The sequence below is a fragment of the Delphinus delphis genome, chromosome 5, assembly GCF_949987515.2.
Source record: "Delphinus delphis chromosome 5, mDelDel1.2, whole genome shotgun sequence".
Lineage (NCBI taxonomy): Eukaryota > Metazoa > Chordata > Mammalia > Artiodactyla > Delphinidae > Delphinus > Delphinus delphis.
The window spans coordinates 113,895,432-113,916,382 of NC_082687.1; the positions used below are offsets into that span (position 1 = coordinate 113,895,432).

The following is a 20,951-nucleotide window of genomic DNA, read 5'->3' on the forward strand; positions in this document are numbered from 1 at the left end:
ATAACTCCATCCCCAACAACCAAAATAAGAAAAAGAAAAATAAATCAATTGACTTCTCCTGATTGTAACAATAACTACAGTGAGAATTGTTCATAACCAAAGTGAAGAGATATTGGAAGGGATATTAAGCTGGGTATGGAATGAGCAATATAATCTTAGGGAATTAACAATGTTGCATTTTGCCCCTTTGCTCTAACCACATACCTGTGGACATCCATAGTGCTTCATTTCATCATGCCTTATATTACCTTCATTAGGGAAGGGGTTCCATTTGGTACATAGGAGACCATAAATGGATGTAATATTTTACAGTGAGAATTACAAAGAGATGCATTTGGTTTTCCAGTGAGCTGAGAACAAGCACAGACGTGCAGAGACCAAGGACAGCCATAGAAGAATGTCAAAGCTGTAGACATTATTAACCTAGAGAATTCAATGATTTTTCCTTATAAAACTCTTCTAAAGAAAAATTTTATATAGAATATTTCTCTCTTAACCCACTCTTTCTAATCTACCACTACCTTGTGTTTCATCCAAATTTCTTTCTTTATATAAAAGTGCATTCATACAGTTATTCTATTCTCTACTAACCCCTAAAATTAGTCACAAACATTTCAAAGTTTTCTAAGATTTTTAACTAGCAGCAACTAAGAAAAACATTCTACAAAGGCACATAAGGAGCAGTCACAAGAAATCTTAAAACTTTTATAATAGTGTACCTGGAACTCACCTAATCTTACTAGGTAAGCTCTCTCTAAAGCTTTGGTATATGAGCTACTTGGCCTGTCTTAACTTGAGTTATTCCCATTAAAACTCTAAAAATGGAAGTTTTAGCCATGGCAATCAGAGAAGAAATAAAAGGAATACAAATTAGAAAAGAGAAGTAAAACTGTCACTGTTTGCACATGACTTATACTATACATAGAAAATCCTAAAGATGCCACCAGAAAACTACTAGAGCTAATCAATGAATTTGGTAAAGTAGCAGGATACAAAATTAATGCACAGAAATCTCTTGCATTCCTATACACTAACAATGAAAAATCAGAAAGAGAAATTAAGGAAACACTCCCATTTACCATTGCAACAAAAAGAATAAAATGCCTAGGAATAAACCTACCTAAGGAGGCAAAAGACCTGTATGCAGAAAACTATAAGACAATGATGAAAGAAATCAAACAGATGGAGAGATATACCATGTTCTTGGATTGGAAGAATCAACATTGTGAAAATGACTATACTATCCAGAGCAAACTACAGATTCAATGCAATCCCTATCAAATTATCAAAGGCATTTTTTCACAGAACTAGAACAAAAAATTTTACAATTTGTATGGAAACACAAAAGACCCCGAATAGCCAAAGCAATCTTGAGAAAGAAAAACGGAGCTGCAGGAATCAGGCTCCTTGACTTCCGACTATACTACAAAGCTACAGTAATCAAGACAGTATGGTACTGGCACAAAAACAGAAATATAGATCAATGAAACAGGATAGAAAGCCCAGAGATAAACCCACACACATATGGTCACCTTATTTTTGATAAAAGAGGCAAGAATATACAATGGAGAAAAGACAGCTTCTTCAATAAGTGGTGCTGGGAAAACTAGACAGCTACATGTAGAAGAATGAAATTAGAACACTTCCTAATACCATACACAAAAATAAACTCAAAATGGATTAAAGACCTAAATGTAAGGCCAGACACTACAAAACCCTTAGAGGAAAACATAGGCAGAACACTATGACATAAATCACAGCAAGATCCTTTTTGACCCACCTCCTAGAGTAATGGAAATAAAAACAAAAAAATAAACAAATGGGACCTAGTGAAACTTACAAGCTTTTGCACAGCAAAGGAAACCATAAAGAAGATGAAAAGACAACCCTCAGAATGGGAGAAAATATTTGCAAATAAAGCAACTGACAAAGGATTAATCTCCAAAATATACAAGCAGCTCATGCAGCTCAATATCAAAAAACAAACAACCCAATCCAAAAATGGGCAAAAGACCTAAATATACATTTCTCCAAAGAAGACATACAGATGGCCAACAAACACATGAAAAGATGTTCAACATCACTAATCATTAGAGAAATGCAAATCAAAACCAAAATGAGGTATCACCTCACACCGGTCAGAAAGGCCATCATCAAAAAATCTAGAAACAATAAATGCTGGAGAGGGTGTGGAGAAAAGGGAACCCTCCTGCACTGTTGGTGGGAATGTAAATTGATACAGCCCCTATGGAGAACAGTATGGAGGTTTCTTGAAAAACTAAAAATAGTACTACCATATTACCTAGCAATCCCACAACTGGGCATATACCCTGAGAAAGCCATAATTCAAAAAGATACATGTTCCGCAGTGTTCATTGCAGCAGCACTATTTACATTAGCCAGGACATGGAAGCAGCCTAAATGTCCATCGACAGATGAATGAATGAAGGAGATGTGGCACATATATACAATGGAATATTACTCAGCCATGAAAAGGAACAAAACTGAGTTATTTGTAGTGAGGTGGATGGACCTAGAGTCTGTCATACAGAGTAAAGTAAGTCAGAAAGACAAAAACAAATACGTATGCTAATGCATATATACGGAATCTAAAAAAACAGTACTGATGAGCCTAGTGGCAGGGCAGGAATAAAGACACAGACATAGAGAAGGGACTTGCGGACATGGTGAGGGGAAGGGAAGCTGGGATGAAGTGACTGAGTAGCACTGACATATATACACTACCAAATGTAAAATGGATGGCTAGTGGGAAGTTGCTTGGATAGCACAGGTAGATCAGCTCGATGGTTTGTGACGAACTAGAGGAGTGGGATAGGGAGGGTGGGAGGGAGGCTCAAGATGAGGGGATATGGAGATATATGTATACATATAGCTGATTTACTTTGTTGTACAGCAGAAACTAACACAACATTGTAAAGCAATTATACTCCAATAAAGATGAAAAAGTAAAATGAAATCCTGTTATTTCAAGAGCTCTTGTCTTCCCTGGGATGTTTTCTTTTCTACCTGCCCCTTATTTCCTGTATTGTTTATATTCTATGTAGTAAGTGACAAATACAATATGGTAACAATGGCTATTTTGGTACATAAATCATTCAAATGAAATTCATTTATACTCCAGAGTACTGCTACACAGTTGTCAATCAATGTCTTCCTACTACGTTCTGCAAAACTTGCTAGGTCTTTTTTCATTTGTGCCATTTGAAAAAAAATGTCCAACAAGGTTCATTGGCCTTAAGATGAACAACTGTCAGCAGAGACATTCTTATGTCTCAATTTAGTAAAAATTTTTGAAAGAGAGAGCAATTTCCTGTAACTTACTATAACTTCCTTTTCACTGTGAAAATACAAAGTGTGTTTCTATTTTGAGAGGTCAAGGAGGTAGTCTTCTTTAATCATCAAAAAGTTGCAATCAAGTAAACAATTACCAGCAGCCTAAGAAATTTAAAGACAGAATTTAAATTGTAGTTATGCAACAAAAACTAAAATTTCATTTAAAATATTCAAATAGGATAGAAATTTAATATTTGAAACATAGCTTATAGTTTAAAATTTATGTCTTGAATGTGGGGACTAAGATGGAGCCAATTGTGAGGGCCCATCTTATGTATTATTAAATATTGTTTGGGAGGCTGGTATATATTTGGGAGTTTGTGTAATAAGAAATTATACATTTTTTCTAGAAGCAGTATTTCATATGAACATTTCTCCAGAGACACAAAAAAATATTACGTTTTCTTTAATTGTAGGTTGAATGCAGCATTTATAAGAGTGAGAATTCCTTAAAATAATTAAAAAATCAGGCAAACTATAACACATAAATAAAGTAAACAAATTTTATCATTTAAATTAGTATTTTAAGTGATTTCTAATTTAGTAGGTTGAAAAAGATTTTGGAATATTGCTCTATTTATAATATGTGATATAGTCCAAAAGTTATGAACATTTCTACTTATATGTGAAATGAGGTTAATGTTGGAAAAGTAATAGTGAGTGTGAAATCAATGCTGAGGTATTTAAGATGAAATGTGATATTTTACAACTTATTTTCAGGTCAAATAAAAGTTTTTTAAAAACTTGAAAAAATATAATGGTCAGTAAGTATAAGAAAAGCTATTCAACCTCATAAGTAAACAGAAAAAATGCTAATAATAACTCATATACAATTTTAGGCCCATCAAATAGCCAAAAACTTTAAAAGTCTGAAAATACCAACACTGGAGAGAACAAACACTCAAAGAAATTAAGTTTAGTGAACTAGAGATAAGCATCAATGTGGATGAATATCGGGCATAAAAGTAAGGAAAGGGGCTTCCCTGGTGGTGCAGTGGTTGAGAGTCCGCCTGCCGATGCAGGGGACACGGATTCGTGCCCCGGTCCGGGAAGATTCCGCATGCTGCGGAGCAGCGAGTTCCGTGAGCCATAGCCACTAAGCCTGCACGTCCAGAGCCTGTGCTCTGCAACAGGAGAGGCCACAACAGTGAGAAGCCCGCATAAAAAAAAAAAAAAAAAAAAAAGTAAGGAAAAAAACTGCAGAGAATATGTATAGTAGCTAGTTACCTCTCCAGTGGAAAAAGTAGTATGTGACTTAAAAAGTGCTGGTAACATTCTATATCCTAAGCTAAGTGGTGTGTACAAGACTGTTCTTATTATCATGTTTTAATTATAGATATTCCATATATACACTCTTTAGAATGTATAAAGTATTTCAATATTATAGTAATTAAGAGACACATCAGAGGAATACCTGATTTATTTAAAAAAAAAAAAAAAGAGGCCAAAATGGCTCTGAATTCAAAACGAGACTATGAACTCATCTCCTATCATGGGCAGACCAAAATTACAACTATTTACAGAGCAACTATCTATGAGAATGACCTGGAGACTAACAGAAAAAAATATTTCAACAACTAAAGATATAAAGAGCCACAATGAGATGGGTGGTAGGACAGAGATGCAGTATAGTTAGGATCCACAACTCTGGGTGGCACCCCACAAATGGGAGGATAACCACACAAGGCTGGAGGAATCACAGGCCCTGACTTCAGACTATACTACAAAGCTACAGTAATCAAAACACTATGGCACTGGCACAAAAATAGATGCATAGATCAATGGAATAGGACAGACAGCCCAGAAATAAACTCTACATTTCTATAGTTAACTAATCTACAACAAAGGAGGCAAGAATATACAATGGGGAAAAGATAACCTGTTCAATAAATGGTGCTCAGAAAACTGGATAGCTACATGTAAAAGAATGAAATTAGAACATTTCCTCACACCATATACAAAAATAAACTCAAAATGGATTAAAGACTTAAAGTAAGGCTGGAAACCATAAAACTCCTGGAAGAAAACATAGGCAGTATCCTCTTTGACATTGATCTTGGCAATATATTTTTGGATTTATCTCCTCAGGCAAAAGAAATAAAGCGAAAATAAACAAATAAGACTACATCAAACTAAAAAGTTTTTGTACAGGGAAGGAAGCCATCAACAAAATGAGAAGGCAGCCTACTGAATGTGAGAAGACATTTGTAAATGATATATTTGATATGGGTTAATATTCAAAATACACAAAACTCTCACAACTCAACATCAAAAAAAAACCATACAATCTGATTAAAAAATGATCGGAAGATATAAATAGACATTTTTTCAAAAAAGACATACAGATGGCCAACAGACACATGAAAAGATGCTCAACATCACTAATCATCAGGTAAATGTAAATCAAAACCAAAATGAAATACCACCTCACATCTGTCAGAATGACTATCAACAAAACAACAACAAATAACAAGTGTTGGTGAGGATGTGGAGAAAAGGGAGTCCTCGTCCACTGTTGGAGAGACTGTAAATTGATGTGTCCATTATGGAAAACAGTATGGAGGTTTCTAAAAAAATTGAAAATAGAACTATTTATGTCTGGCAATTTCACATCTGGGTAGTTATCTGAAGAAAATAAAAGCACTAATTCCAAAAGATTTATGCACCCCAGTGTTCATTACAATAGTATTTATGGTAGCCAAGGTATGGAAGCAACTTCTCCATCGATAGAAGAATGGATAAAGAATATGTGGTATATATGTACAATGGAATATTACTCAGCCATAAAGAATGAAATCTTGCCATCTGTAAAGACAGGAATGGATCTAGAGGGTATCATGCTAAGTGAGATAAATCAGACAGAGAAAGGCAAATACTGCATGTTCTCACTTATATGTGGAATCTTAAAAAACAAAGCAAAGAAACAGAATGAAAACAGACTCATATTTATAGAGGACAAACTGGTTGTTCCCAGAAGAGAGTGGAGTGGGTGGTTGGTCGACACAGGTAAAGCAAATAAAGAGGTACAAACCTCCAGTGATAAAATAAATAAGCTACAGTGATATAATACACAGCATAGGAAATATGGTCAATAATATTATAATAACTTTGTTTGATGATGGTGATTAGACTTACAGTGGTGATCATTTCATTAAGTACGCAAATATCAAATCGCTATGTAGTACACCTGAAATTAACATAATATTATATGTCAACTATATTTCAATTAAAAAAAAAGAAGTAAAGAGTAGTGGATGGAAATTATCAATCCCAGCAAAGAGCTAGAGAGCAAAGCTCAGGGTAGACATAAAAAAATGAAGGGTTGAATGAAAATAAAATGCAATGTCTATGACTGCTTTAACAGTTTAATCTGTTATCTGAATAATAATAATAATATATTCTACCTGCCACAAGATTCTATAATCAAGGTGCTTTTCTCCATGATAATTTAATATATTTCAGAACACACTGTATTTCTACAGGGAGTATAAAAGGAGCAAGTTTTTATTTTGTTTTTCTCTTCAGTCATTCTTCAGATAGGAAACAATTCTGTAGCATATTTTGATGATTATCATGAACAACAACACTTAGCTCGTCTTAGCTGAAGAGCCTTATAATAATCTGAGCTAACTAATTGGCTAATTAATTAATCACTATTTATATAATCACAGAGAATGACAAAATATACAAAACCAATCAGAAAATATCCCCTGTGCTTATCCCCAGGGCTTTTAAGGCATTAACCATGAGATTTAAAGGCTCTAATAGGGGATGTTTTCCTCCTTGCTGGGAGGTGACCAGCTTGGCTGCTCTTACCAAAATATTTTCTAATATCTTCTCTTTCTCATGGAGACAATTGCTACACCTTGAGTAGCAAAATGGAGCAGCATGGACTTTGTGTTCTTCCCCTGGTGTATCAAGAGATTGCTCTCTGCTCAGTACTTATCTTACACTGTGAACTAACAAAGTGAGCACTCAAGTTAGTGTTAGATCCATTACTATTTAGCCTGTTTTGAGTGCAAATGAATTCAGGGAATGTCTAATCCTAAATTAAAATCTAGTTTGTCCTGAACAGAACATCCTTACTTGGTAACAGGTCTTGTTTTAAAATATGCTTTTTAAAGAATAATAATTGATTAATATGCAGAAGACAGGTGTAAATGAAAGTATGCCTCTAAACTCCTGTTTCTAACAAAAAATAGACATGTTCACAATAACTGATGTCATCAAGAAAATAAATACATAAAAACTAAGTAAAATGCTCTGAGTAGAATATAATTTCTGGGTACAGTAACTAAAATGAAGATTTAGCTTCTTTGTTCATTTAATACTTAACCCCTATATATCATTACAAATTTCAGAAATATTTATAATATAGCGTCATTTGGTACATCTCACAGTCATGTTAGGAGGGGTCCTACTGCAATTCTTGTTAATCAAAGGGTCATAAATAGGATGGAAAAAAATTCAAAATGCCAAGTTCCAGTTGAAAGTTGATTGCTGCACGAACACAGTGTGTCCCCAGTTAGACAGTCCTTTAGTTTAATTTTCCTGAGGACTGCTGGTACTTACTGAAGTTTTAGGCTTTCTTCCTTATAACCAATGAGAGCCTGAGGGGATGGCTAGCATCTTGGCACATGAAACAATTTTTCTCTATCTGAAACTAACTTGTCATGACCTTGGGTTTATTACAGGATATCCAAAATGATGCATTCCACCTATTTTCCTTCTTATTTGATTCCTTCCCTTTACTTATCATAACTAAGATTGCAAGTATTAAGCTTGATGGTTTCTAAATCTATACTGCCACCTCTGATGGTGTCTGAAATTCGATCTATTTTTTCAAATGCCTACATCTGGATGTCCTATGTTAAGTCATTAGATCTTAAACCAAACTCCTCATCTTCCTAGCACCTTTTCCTCTGCCCGATTCTGCATATGTTTATGGACACACTCAGGCTAAAACCCATGATAGTACAGCATCTGCACCTTTTTTTTTTTCTTGCTCCTTCACTGAGCATGTTTCCAAGTCCTGTCAATCCTGCATGGTCTCTCCCAGTCTCCCCTTTCCATCATGACTGCCACCAAGCTCTGTCTTGGCTCTGTCAGGCCAGGCTCTGTCCTAGAAGCTTTCTAGTACTTATCTCATTCAGGGCTCATCCCAATACTAAGAACTGTGTTGCTTTCCATCGGTTCTACAGATTTGCAATCTGAGAATTGGAGAGGTTTTCAGACATGTTCGGGGTTAACTAGTAAGTGTAGATGCCCAGACTGAAACCCAACCACAAGGCATTGTATTCTAAAAGAAAGCTTAGACATTCAGGACAAATAGTCTGGGTTTGCTCCGCTACTTACTAGCTAGATGAGTATCGATATTGCTACGCCTCATTTTACTCATTCAGAAAATGTACAAAATATTCCCTCTTACTGTTGTCATATGAAATGATATACTGCCTGTTAATGATTATCCCAGTACTTAGTGTCTTTTAATATGCCAAATAAATACTATTTTAAAACATGTATAATAATCATTATGCCCATATAGTTGTAATAGGCTCTTTTAGGTCTTCTCAAAAATATCTCCCTATTCAAACAACATATTTTTCTTCAATCCTAGATCTGATCATGTCACTGTCTGGCTTAAAATCTTCAGTGATTCAAATGGTATCCTTCTACCCAGAGAGCTCCATATTATGGCCACAACCAAATCTTCAGCATTTAGTCCCACTACTATTTCTTATTTACTTTATCATCCAACTAAGACAAGCAACTTAACATTTGTCCTGATAGTCTCAGCCAAGTCTGAGCTTGGGCTGACCTGCTGGCCAAGAATCTACTTCACCATCTTGATTTGCTAGTGTTCTGTCAAACCATTACAGAAGACTCAAATGTCACCTCCTCCAAGAAACCTCCCTAATTACTAGAAGAAGAAATATCATTTCCCTTCCTTTGTTCCCATTGCCCATAGTAATATCGTCATGGCACATATTGTATTCTGCCTCGTAATGTTGATAATTGTGAATATGTCTTTCCTATACTACTGAAATCAAGAACCTAATATTTCACATATTTGTGTAAACCCTATAGTGAAGAATATACAGAGCCCATAGGTGAGAAATAAATGATTTGAGCATTGAATTAAATTATATTAAGTTAATATATAAACTGTAAATGTTTTCAGCTGAATGCCCAGTTTGGAAGAGATATTACTGGTGTATATTTTCTCACATTTTTCATTCTTATCATTTAAAAGTGTACTTTCATATAATTTTGACTTTTTTTTTTAAAGTGGAGAAAGACCCTATTTTCTTCCATAAAGGAATTTTTTTTTTTGGAAAAGTAGTTTCTCCTTCCATTGACAGAGTTAAATATATGGCCACTTGAAAGAATTCAGAAGAAAAAAAAAACCTGGGACATTTACATTGAGACTTTAGATGAAAGAAAGATAATTACAATTAAATATACCCTGTACAGTGGCTGTCCTCCTCCGAGTATATTTGAGGACAATATTGACTCTGCCAAAATACTTATATGTAGCTTCTCTTTCCAGTCAAGTCAAACTCTACTTACAATAAACATTTTAAATGCACCCCAATGTTCACAGTAGCATTATTTACAATTGCCAAGATATGGAAGCAACCTAAATGTCCATGAACAGATGAATGGATAAAGAAGCTGTGGTATATATACATACATATATATATATATATATATATATACACACACACACATACACAATGGAAAACTAATCAGACATAAAAAAGAACGAAATTTTGCCATTTGCAGCAACATGGATGGACTTGGAGGGTATTATGCTAACTGAAATAAGTCAGACAGAGAAAGACAAATACTGTATGATATCACTTATATGCGGAATCTAAAAAATACAACAAATTAGTGAATATAACAAAAAAGAAGCAGACACAGATATAGAGAGCAAATTAGTGGTTACCAGTGGGGAGGGGAAGGAGGGGCAACATAGCGGTGGGGGAGTGGGTGGCACAAGCTGTTGGGTGTAAGATCGGCTCCAGGATGTATTGTACAACATGGGGAGTGTAGCCAATATTTTGTAATAACTGTAAATGGAAAACAAACTTTAAAAAATTGTACAAAAAGTTTAAAAAATATATCTCCCAGCTGAAAAATAAATTAATTTAAAAAACATTTTAATTGACACAGTAATTCTCTCTATGTTTATATAGAACATGGATCATTCTTATAAGTCTTTGATAGTACCTGCTTTTATTTTTTGAACCAATTGAGTGTCTTCAAGTAGTACATAAACTTCTTGCATCTGGGCACCTAAGGAGGTTCTAAATGCAATTCTTCCCTGAATATCTAAAGAATCTGAGTCAGATTCTACAGGGCTGTAGTTTCACACAAGTCTTGCTGATGGGTCCTCTCTCCTTTATAGGATTATTGTTGTGACTGAGTTTCTGCTTCCAGGTCTCTGTCATGTTCTCTCTGCCAAACTCCATGTTGTCAAATTCCACCTCTTCCACTATCTTCTGTTCCTTTTTTTTTTTCTTTTTCTTTTCAGAAAGAAGACTTATGCCCACAAACCTAATCCATTCATTCTGCAGTGAAATATCCCTATAAATGTTGACCCCCATCTGCCTGGGCCACTGCCTAGCTCTTATGCTACACTTGCTGATTGCATGCTGGCTCACTTGCTTAGAAACTGCCGAGGAGCTTTCAGATGCTGCTTGATTAACTCTGACGGGCCATCCATCCAGTTCCTGCTGCCTGGACTGTCCTGCATTGTTGAATCTATACTGGTTGATAATGTGTCAAATCTGGAGTCCATCTACCACATACCAACCTTTCCTTTTAGGCTCCTTTCCTTTTTTTGATTGTGACTCCATTTATTCTAAGATATCACAGATTCTTTAAAAAATGTTTATTAAGTTGTCAAATATAACAACTTGTTTCAGTTACAATTGTAAAATGTTAGAAAACTAGTCTTCAATTGCCATTGTAGCCTCTCATCATCTCTGTTGATGCTCATAGAACCAATATCTTTCTATTTTCTTAGGTCACTTCTTTAAATATCATGAGATTTTTTTCTTTTTCTCTTCCAACCCTTACTCAAATCTATAACAAGGGTCTTAACTTTTTTTCTATGCTAGATTTCTTTTTTCCTATTCATAGTAATCTGGCTCCTGTTAAACATGGTAATTCCTACAAGTTTGAACTGGGATTTTATTTAGATATTTACATTAATAATAAAAAAAAACCTTTCTCAAGTATTTTCATCATATCATTTCCTTGTTTAAGAACAGTTTTCAAATAGCTATTGGGACTAACCAAAACTCATTTCTCTGTACTTTAAGACCCTCTATTAACTGTCTTCTTTATATCTATTAACTTAACATCTCTGTTTCAGTCATTCAATTTGCACAATTTATTACTTTTGCACTATAAATCTTTGAACCTATGATTTTCAGTGTAGGAAATATGGAATCAAACAATTGCATAAAGACATCCAAATTAAGACACTGGTAAATTGCTTTATCTGGACCAAACCTTAATACCAGTCTACGTATATAGATCCATTAAAAACACTACGTGGGGGAAAGAGTCAAACGAATTAGCCAGCTAGCCACTTATTTTGGACTTTAGGTTTATAACATAGACTTTTTTTTCGCCTCTGACTCAAAATATACATATCACTTGTTTTGAGACAAAACTCAAAACTATCCTTAAATTGTCCTTTTTTAAAGTAGTAAGTTCAATTCTGAGACTAATTAGTTCTGCACTCACCAAAACAGTTAGAAAACAGTGTAATGACTGTCAATATAATATTTTCAAATCAGGTCTAAGATTACTTATTACATATGTTGAGACGTAATTAGATGTATGGGAAAAAAACTGTTTCACCACCTAATTTTGGAGTTGACTCATGTACATGAAGATGATAAGTGACAGTTAAGGTCGTGATTATTTAAGGACACAGTTTCAGCTTGGGTCATTAGGGCATCTGTTGCCTTCTCATAAGAAGTTGGACTTGAGATAGCTTTTGAAATATGAGTAGATTCAAGGAAAGTATTTTAGCGAAGGCTTAGAAGCTGAGAAAAGAGGTGAACATAAACACTATCAATGCATCGCAGGGGAATAAACAGTGGGCTAGCCTAACAGAAGCAGTGTATATTGAGTAGTAGTAAGAATAGATGTTGAAAAGGCAAATTGAGCTGGATTACATAGGACCTTAAAATAAAGTCTGGATTTCTCAGGCAAATAATGCCTTAAATATAGTCTTATACAGAGTAGATGTCCAATGAATAAATGGATGCATTTCTTCAATAAATCTAAAGACATATAAAATGCTAATAATGGTGCCTTGTTGCCAACAGAGAGAATAATGACAGCTCAACAGAACTGATGAAAGCACCAGAATTATTTATAGCATCAATAATATATTTGATTTCATTTCCAGTGTGGAAGCTTACATTCACCATCGAGAAAGAGCATTTATTCTGTCTTAGGGAAACTATGAAAAAAAGAACATATTTTCTCAATTCTATCAAATTTCTATGACTATACCAAGTGTTAACAACCGAGGGTAAAACACTGTTCATAGAAATCAGGTTAGTGATCTGCAAGAAGACTATTTAAATTAAGTTTTTAATAATCAGGATGGCCCTTTATTATTTTACTTTTCTCTAAAAAATGCATTATCACTCAACTGATATCACTTTGGGAATGAACATTACCTACACGTAAGTAAGGCCATGATGAAAACAAGAGCTGCTTTCAAAACCAAGAAAGAGTAAATTCAAGTGTATAAGACATCACCCTCCATAGGGTGATGAAGGTCATCTTGCTAATAGAGCTTTAGATTTACAGGAAGTATTTCATGATGGCTTTGAGGACCACACAGAAATATTAACAAGTGAAAACATGACGATATTTTCTGACTTCATTCATAGCTAATATTTCACAATCTTTCAAAATACAATTAGTTTCTACAAGTTTCTATACATTAAATTTCACTCATATCTTGAATTTTTAGATACACAGTGAAATTTAATTAACAGTCAGATGACAGTTACTGAAACTGAGCTTAATTTTGCTTGCCTTAGAAATGGACATATTAATTTCTATATCAGTGGCTTTGGTCAGATGAGGGCATGATGAAATAAGATAAAGCACACAAATCTCAAAAAAAACCCCCAAACCTAGATATATTGTAGTTTAGATATGGCAAAACCATGTAGTGGAAAGAATATGGACTTTCAAGTTCAGTTGAAAAACTTGCATTCTTTTCACTGCATCAAACTCTGTGCCTTAAAAACACTAATTCTTTAACTGTATGATCCAGAATCTCTACCACAAAGTGAGAAAATTGGCTCAAATAATAATATGTGGGTATATGTTTTGCCCATAGAGTGAGGTGGTGCTGCAGTCAAGGCCATGTTTGAATTTGTTGTTGATTGCTCCCAGCTATGTGTTCCCAGTCCAATCGTGGGAGTGGCCTGGGGAAGGTCCAATCATGCACATAGCCAATGTTTTTCAACCCTAACCCTCCAGCTTTCCTCAATTTGTTCTATTGAGGAACAGCATACTTCTACTCTCTAATTTAGAATAATATAGAAAAATGTCACTAGCTATCCAATACCCTAGCTCTGGAAAATCTGGGGAGATTTTGAGGGAGGATGGATTTCTCCTCATCTATCAGTGTGCAAAGAAATCTTACACCACCAGAAAAGGAACATGAGGATGAAGCACGGGTAGTATGCAGAGCTTTTCTACACACAGTTCAAGATGCTTTCCCACAAAATCATATTTATCCAAAAAATAATAGTCAAAAGAGAAATCAAATTCCCAAGACTAGAACTATAATTTTTATATTGAAAAACAGTATTCCCTATTGACCTATAAGTAACCCAACAAGTTATTTCAGTTCCAGTCAAGTTTCTGATATTCTTTGGTTAATAGTTCTGAGCAAGAACCAGAACTATTCCCAAAGGAAAAGAGTATTTTCTTCAAAGTGACAGTTAACTTAGCATGGGCACGTGTGTGTGTTTGTGTGTGTGTGTGTGTGTGTGTGTATAGAATATACAATTAGTATACATATGCACATACATACACACTATATATATATCTCTATATATACACACGTAACTTCTCTGATTCTTTATCTGTCTGTGGCATTGTTCCAGCCTTTGTTAAATTTTGGTATTCTGTTATTTTGTTTGGGGTTATGTCACTCAAGAAGTCCTCAGTAATCCTTGAATATTAGATGAGTAGTGGTGAATAGCTATTTGTTTTCTATTGAGAATAAGTGATAGAGCTGAATTTGAGGTGGAAAAATTTGTTAAGAGTTATAAAGAACTTTTTCAATTCATACAGTTTATTAGACTAAAATTAGGAAACTTTTCCTTTCAGGATTTCAGGATAGGAATCACTCAGAGAACCATTTGAAGCACATGACCTTGCCTTAAGTTTTTGATTTTAAAATTAAAATAAAACTAGAATTTACATTAATTAAAAGGAATAGTAAATACATAAAAAGCATAAGTAAAAAAAAAGAAAAATCTAGACAGAATTTAAGAGGGATCACTTAATCCCTTTACAACAATACTCAAAATAAAATATTTGGATCCCAGTCAAGCGATACTTCATTCAGTGGCTCATTAAAAACAGAGTTCACTGATCCACATGTATTTTGAAGATTTTTAAAAAGTTAACTTATTTCACTGGTTTTAATAATATTTTATTATAATGGTCATAAGGTGTTAGGATGGGGAAAAAAAGCTGTTATATTGAGGTTTCATCTTTGGAGGATAAAAAGCCTAACAGCAGAAATACAAAAAAGATGACGATCTTAACAATCTCTAGTTCCTTTATTATCCTAAGCTGTGTTCTATTATTTTTGTTTATATGCTTGCTAAAATTACTTGTTCACAGAAAGAATTTAATTATATATAAAACAAGATAGGCACAAGTGAAACTCTTGAATCAAGATGATAAAAAAGGGAATTATTCTCAGAACTACCTACCCACCTTAGTAAAACATATTTGGCTTTTCCTTTATCTGATAGCAATCACAGGGTGAATTTGTTATACTGAAGCCAATTTGACCTTAGCCTAGAAGTGGTACCAGTTAACACTGCTGTGTTACCCAAAATGATGTGATAATAGAGATAGTGATGGTAGCTCCTGAGGTCAAGTCCAATACCACATCCCCTATAAAACTTTTTTTTTTCGTATCTATATTTACAAATGTATGAACATTTCATATAGACAAGCACTATGCTTACTTGTTACATAAAAGTCTTGGGCTGCTTCTCTATCTTATGTTTTAACCACCATTGTCAAACCTAAGTAGGGCAGGAGGATCTGTCCAGCAATAGATTTTCATGACTGTTATTAGTCTTACTGCTACAAACTGCAACATGTGTGGAGTAATGCAGGCTGTTCTATGGGGTGTTGGCTGGGATGGGCAAAATCTAAAAGAGGCAAGGAGATTAAGTTCAAATACTCTTTAGGATATTTTAGTTCTATGCCCCTCTGAAGCATTTTGGGGGTAGGTGAGGAATGGTTAAGGCTTAGTTTAAGTTTTACTTTTAATGCTTATTTTATCTCAAATTTACTGCATCTTAAAGTTTTGAGTAATTAGAAGTCCAAAATATTCAAAATTCTATTTCATCAATACCACAGAGTTAGTGAAAGAAAAATAATCATGTGATTTATAAATGTTCTTACCTTCACATCTTTGACATTCATCCTTGTTCCTTCCTTCCCAACAAAGATATCATCAATGTCCACAAGGATATACCTGTCCAAAGACAATGTCAGTCTCTTCCCTGACAAGAAGGAGATGGCATCTATGAAGATGAGCTTGTGCAGCCAAAAGTTTAAGTTGTTGCCAAAGAGAACTCGCTGAATTCCATCATGAAGCCCCAGATCCTGAATCACCGTCGCATAGAGTGGTTTGCTGGAGAAGGATGAAAGGGATTTTTCTGTCTGTAATTCAGTTAAAAGCACAGGCTGGTAGGTTGAATGGTTATACTGGAAAATTGTCCAGTCTTCCCCAGGAAGAGGGCCTTTCTCAACCTTAGGAGCTTTGGTAATATGCAGCAAAGGAGACTGAGGGTTGACAAAACAGTCCTTTAGAGCTAGATTATTGAAAAGGTTTAATGGAAAACCTTTTAATTGTGTACTTGGTGAGCTGTTTTCATTGGCTTTATGAAAACCAATTATACTAACACTGTATTCCACACAGTATTTTTCTAAAAGCTCTCGATTCCATGAGTCCATGCTGACATACTTCAGAATATTTTCATAAATAACTAAAATATATTTCCCTTTGCCATTATCTGTTAGAGGGGGTATGTCTCCCTTGCCAGGGGCAATGACCATATGGAACTGAAATCGGCTGGACTCCAAGATAGCGATAATATCTTGACCAAGTTGAGAGTACTGGCTCTCCACAAACAGGAGGACTGTAGGATCAGTTTTGGACGTATCAATAGGTTTGACTGTCTTCAGCTCCATTGACCGATATGGTAGGATTTTAACGTCAGTACATTCTGCTGCTGCAGTGGTTTCCATAAGTGTCATTTCCTGTTTATAGCCAGAGTAGAGGAAATAGGCAGAAATGACAATGCTCACCAAGCAAAAGGTGGCTAAGAGAACAATCAATGTTCGAAAACTTCTCCGAAGCTTCACAACAAGATTCATTTTTTAAAATACTGCTCTGGAAGCTTTTTCCAAGTTCTTTTCCTAAAGTGCCATCGTAAATAAAGTATGAAATGGTACAAATGCTACTTCCCACAAGTTCATGTAACCATTGCAAACCATGTAAAATGTTTGATGGGGTTGCAAGCAAGTTAAAGTTGGAGGACAGTGGACTAGGAAAGTAAAAGTTGAAGAGATTTTGAATATGTCCAATACCAAAGGTTGCTGTAGAGTCCTCTAAACATTACCTGAAAAAGAGGAGAAATATAATGACTAAAACAAAAATAGTAATATAAGTATTTTCGTGTATACCTATGCTGATATATAAGAAACATACATATTAAAGATAAATTTAGTATGTTAATATGCTAAAATATTAATAACCCAATGTTTACAGTCTAGATTTTACTACTTAGAAAGTAGATTTTTTTCATGTCTTCAAGAACACAGACCCTATTTAATTTTGCCAAAATATACATCTATATAGAAATACTGATTGAGATTTTTCAAACTAGTCACCTCAAAAAAAAAAAAAGGTAAGAAATAAAGTTTTAGTGTACAATGGTAAAACCATAAAACCATAAATGGTAAAACTACCTTTTTAAAAACCATAAAACTTGCTTCTGCAAGGCTGGTAGACATTATATACATACAGAATTAGGAAATCAGGTATCTGTGTGGGGTTTGGACCAGTTCTTTTAAGTATCACTTAACATGCTTTTAAGTATCTACTTAGGTATCTGGAGTTCTAAGGTGAGGGGATGATTTTGTCTCAAATACATAGTAGTTACAGGTTTTTCCCTTTAGTAACATTCTTTTCTGAAGTCACAGGGAGACACTTGGGCTTCTTCAGCATAACAGCCAAAATAGAGAGGATTTTTCTTTCACCATTCTTAGAAGCAAAGTGAGAGAGAAGCTATGGGAGAAAGAACAAAATGAGAAGAGGATCTTACATCTTTTTAATGAAACAGAGGCCAGAAACCTAGATGAGAAGAAAAATCTTGACATGTTTTTCTCAAAGCACATTCCTAAATTTGGCTGATTTCTCTAATTAGAATTAAAATTGTTTTCGATTATTACATTTTATCCAACAGTCAAGTGTTCTACTTCCCTTATCAATTTCTTTAAAAAGAAAAAACGTAGAAAAAAAGAAAAAAAATTAGAAAGCATTAACCCCAGCTTTCCCAAATTGCTTCACCACAGATGGACATAATTTTCCATTATTTTTGACTCTGATTTTTAGAGAATTCCTTCCTATACAAATTTTCTTCATTCTCCTCAAAACTGTGTTAGACTAATTATGGAATTTTCTATTTCCCGGTTTACCAAAATAGCGTCCCTAGGAAAGTAACCAAAATAGGTTATGTTTTTAATGTGATACATATACTTTAAGGTGTATATTATTGATGTACTATATCATAGAGAATCAAATTAGAGTGTTTTGTAATATGAGTTGTATATTCCATCACACTGCAAATATTTTATGTTTCTTTTTTATTTTTTAATTTGAAGAAACTGAATAATGATTAAAAGAATATTAGATTAAATGATTAAACATAGTATTATATCGCTTTATTTTTATGTTCTGAAACACATTTTTTCTACTTAGTAATTTAAATTTTAAAAATCAACAATAAGTTGAAATAACATTTGTTTTTGTCTTAGATTTTGGGGAAAAAAATTTAAAACAATCTCAAAAGTACATGAGTTAAAAATTTTAAATTTCTACCAAACATTTTACTTCTTCAGATTCCAAATATATAAGTAGGCCTGAATTTTCCCCTTTGAAATAGTGAGCCAATTTAAAAAATCTCTCCAGTGATTTCAAATTCACTTTAAAGGAAAATTAACTCCACATGCTAGGAACCTATTAATACACTGTTATCAGACATAATTTTTAAGATAATTATTTGCTCCCCCAAAACCTTTCAATTTTTTTAAAGTTCTGTTCCCTTTGAATACATTGAATTATTATTTTACTAAAAAGAAATAAAATACAGTGATAAAAAGGCTTAGGTTTGATATAAAATATATAAACCAATTATGGTCTACCCTCTACTTTTATGTATGTTTGAAAATGTTCATAAAGTACATTTTAAAATAAAAATCAAATTAAATTATATATATAAAATAAATATTGAAAGAGATTTGGAATTTGCCAAAGAAAGTTATCCAGTCTTTATTATATTCCTTCCCAGACTTCTCCAAGCTCATGTATTTGATTAAAACTCCATTTAAGGAGACATGGAATCAGTCCCACTCCCACCCCACCCCATCCCACCCCTGCATCACTCCACAAAAGTAGAAATCTAATCCACATACTTTGGTGGTTTAGTATTTTCAGAATGCATTCAATCAGGAATTTGAAAAGAAACTAAGTGCATGCCAAGTTAATATTTGTTAAATCCTTATCTATTCTGACATCAAAAATGTGACTTTTATTTTTGAATGTACAAAGTATGAGATGTCAGTTTTGCATATTAGAACAGATCATTCTAATATGCAATAGTGAAAAGGAAATAAAAAAGCATATGGAACTAGAATCTGCCAACCAAAAGAATAAAATTTAAATGTGACATTTATTTAAAATTAATAGATGCAGATTACCACCACTGTAGATATGTTTCACTCTGTGTTTGTGTGCGTGTATGTGTGTGTGTTAATCGAATGAGTTATACTTCCCATTCAATCCTCCTGTTTATTCTTCCCTAGCAAAAACTGGCCAGTGGAGGTGAGAAAGCCTGAGCAATAAAAGATAATGTAACAAGGAAATTTACTTATGTCCTGTGCCTGAGATAAGAAATGATATGATATGCCAGAGATATAGTATATATATTTGGGGAGGGGAAAAATTTCCCCCCTAGCCCACTTGGTTCATTGGGGTGTTCTAACAATTAAAATGAAAAAAAAAAAAAAAGAAAGAAAGAAAGCAGGAGAAAAACAAAGTTAATTTCATATGAATGGAGGTCTCATAGATATAGGACTTAAGAAGTGACCAAAGGAGGAGAGGGGGAAGATGGCGGAAGAGTAAGACGCAGAGATCACCTTCCTCCCCACAGATACATCAGAAATAGATCTACACGTGGAAGAACTCCTACAGAACACCTACTGAAGGCTGGCAGAGGACCTCAGACCTCCCAAAGGCAAGAAACTCCCCACGTACCTGGGTAGGGCAAAAGAAAAAAGAATAAACGGAGACAAAAGAATAGGGACGGGACCTGCACCCAATGGGAAAGAGCTGTGAAGGAGGAAATGTTTCCACACACTAGGAAGCCCCTTCGCGGGCGGAGACTGCGGGTGGCGGAGGGGGAAAGCTTCGGGGCCGCAGAGGAGAGCACAGCAACAGGGGTGCGGAGGGCAAAGCGGAGAGATTCCCGCACAGAGGATCGGTGCCGACCAGCACTCACCAGTCCGAGAGGCTTGTCTGCTCACCGGCCGGGATGGGAGGGGCTGGGAGCTGAGGCTCGGGGGCTTCGGTCGGAGCGCAGGGAGAGGACTGGGGCTGGCGACGTGAACACAGCCCGCAGGGGGTTAGTGCACCACGGCTAGCCGGGAGGGAAAAGGTCTGGACCTGCTGAAGAGGCAAGACACTTTTTCTTCCTTCTTTGTTTCCTGGTGCACGAGGAGAGGGGATTAAGAGCGCTGCTTAAAGGAGCTCCAGAGACGGGCGCGAGCCGCGGCTAACAGCGTGGACCCCAGAGACGTTCATGAGACGCTAAGGCTGCTGCTGCCGCCACCAAGAAGTCTGTGTGCGAGCACAGGTCACTATCCACATCTCCCTTCCAGGGAGCCTGTGCAGCTCACCACTGCCAGCGTCCCGGGATCCAGGAAGAACTTCCCCGGGAGAGCGCACGGTGGGCCTCAGGCTGGTGCGACGTCACGCCGGCGGAACGTCACGCCGGCGCGACGTCACG

At 35.2% G+C, this 20,951-nt stretch overlaps 1 protein-coding gene across 2 annotated transcripts in view; it reads right to left on the reverse strand.

The window, feature by feature from the left end:
- LOC132425574 (bifunctional heparan sulfate N-deacetylase/N-sulfotransferase 4) overlaps positions 1 to 17,040 on the reverse strand; it is a 244,608-nt gene extending 227,568 nt beyond the window's left edge. For both annotated transcript variants that reach the window (XM_060011843.1, XM_060011842.1), the window contains exon 1: positions 16,063 to 17,040. In XM_060011843.1, the coding sequence (XP_059867826.1) occupies positions 16,063 to 17,040 (978 nt within the window). The remainder of the gene's footprint in view (positions 1 to 16,062) is intronic.
- Positions 17,041 to 20,951: the final 3,911 nt, after the last annotated feature.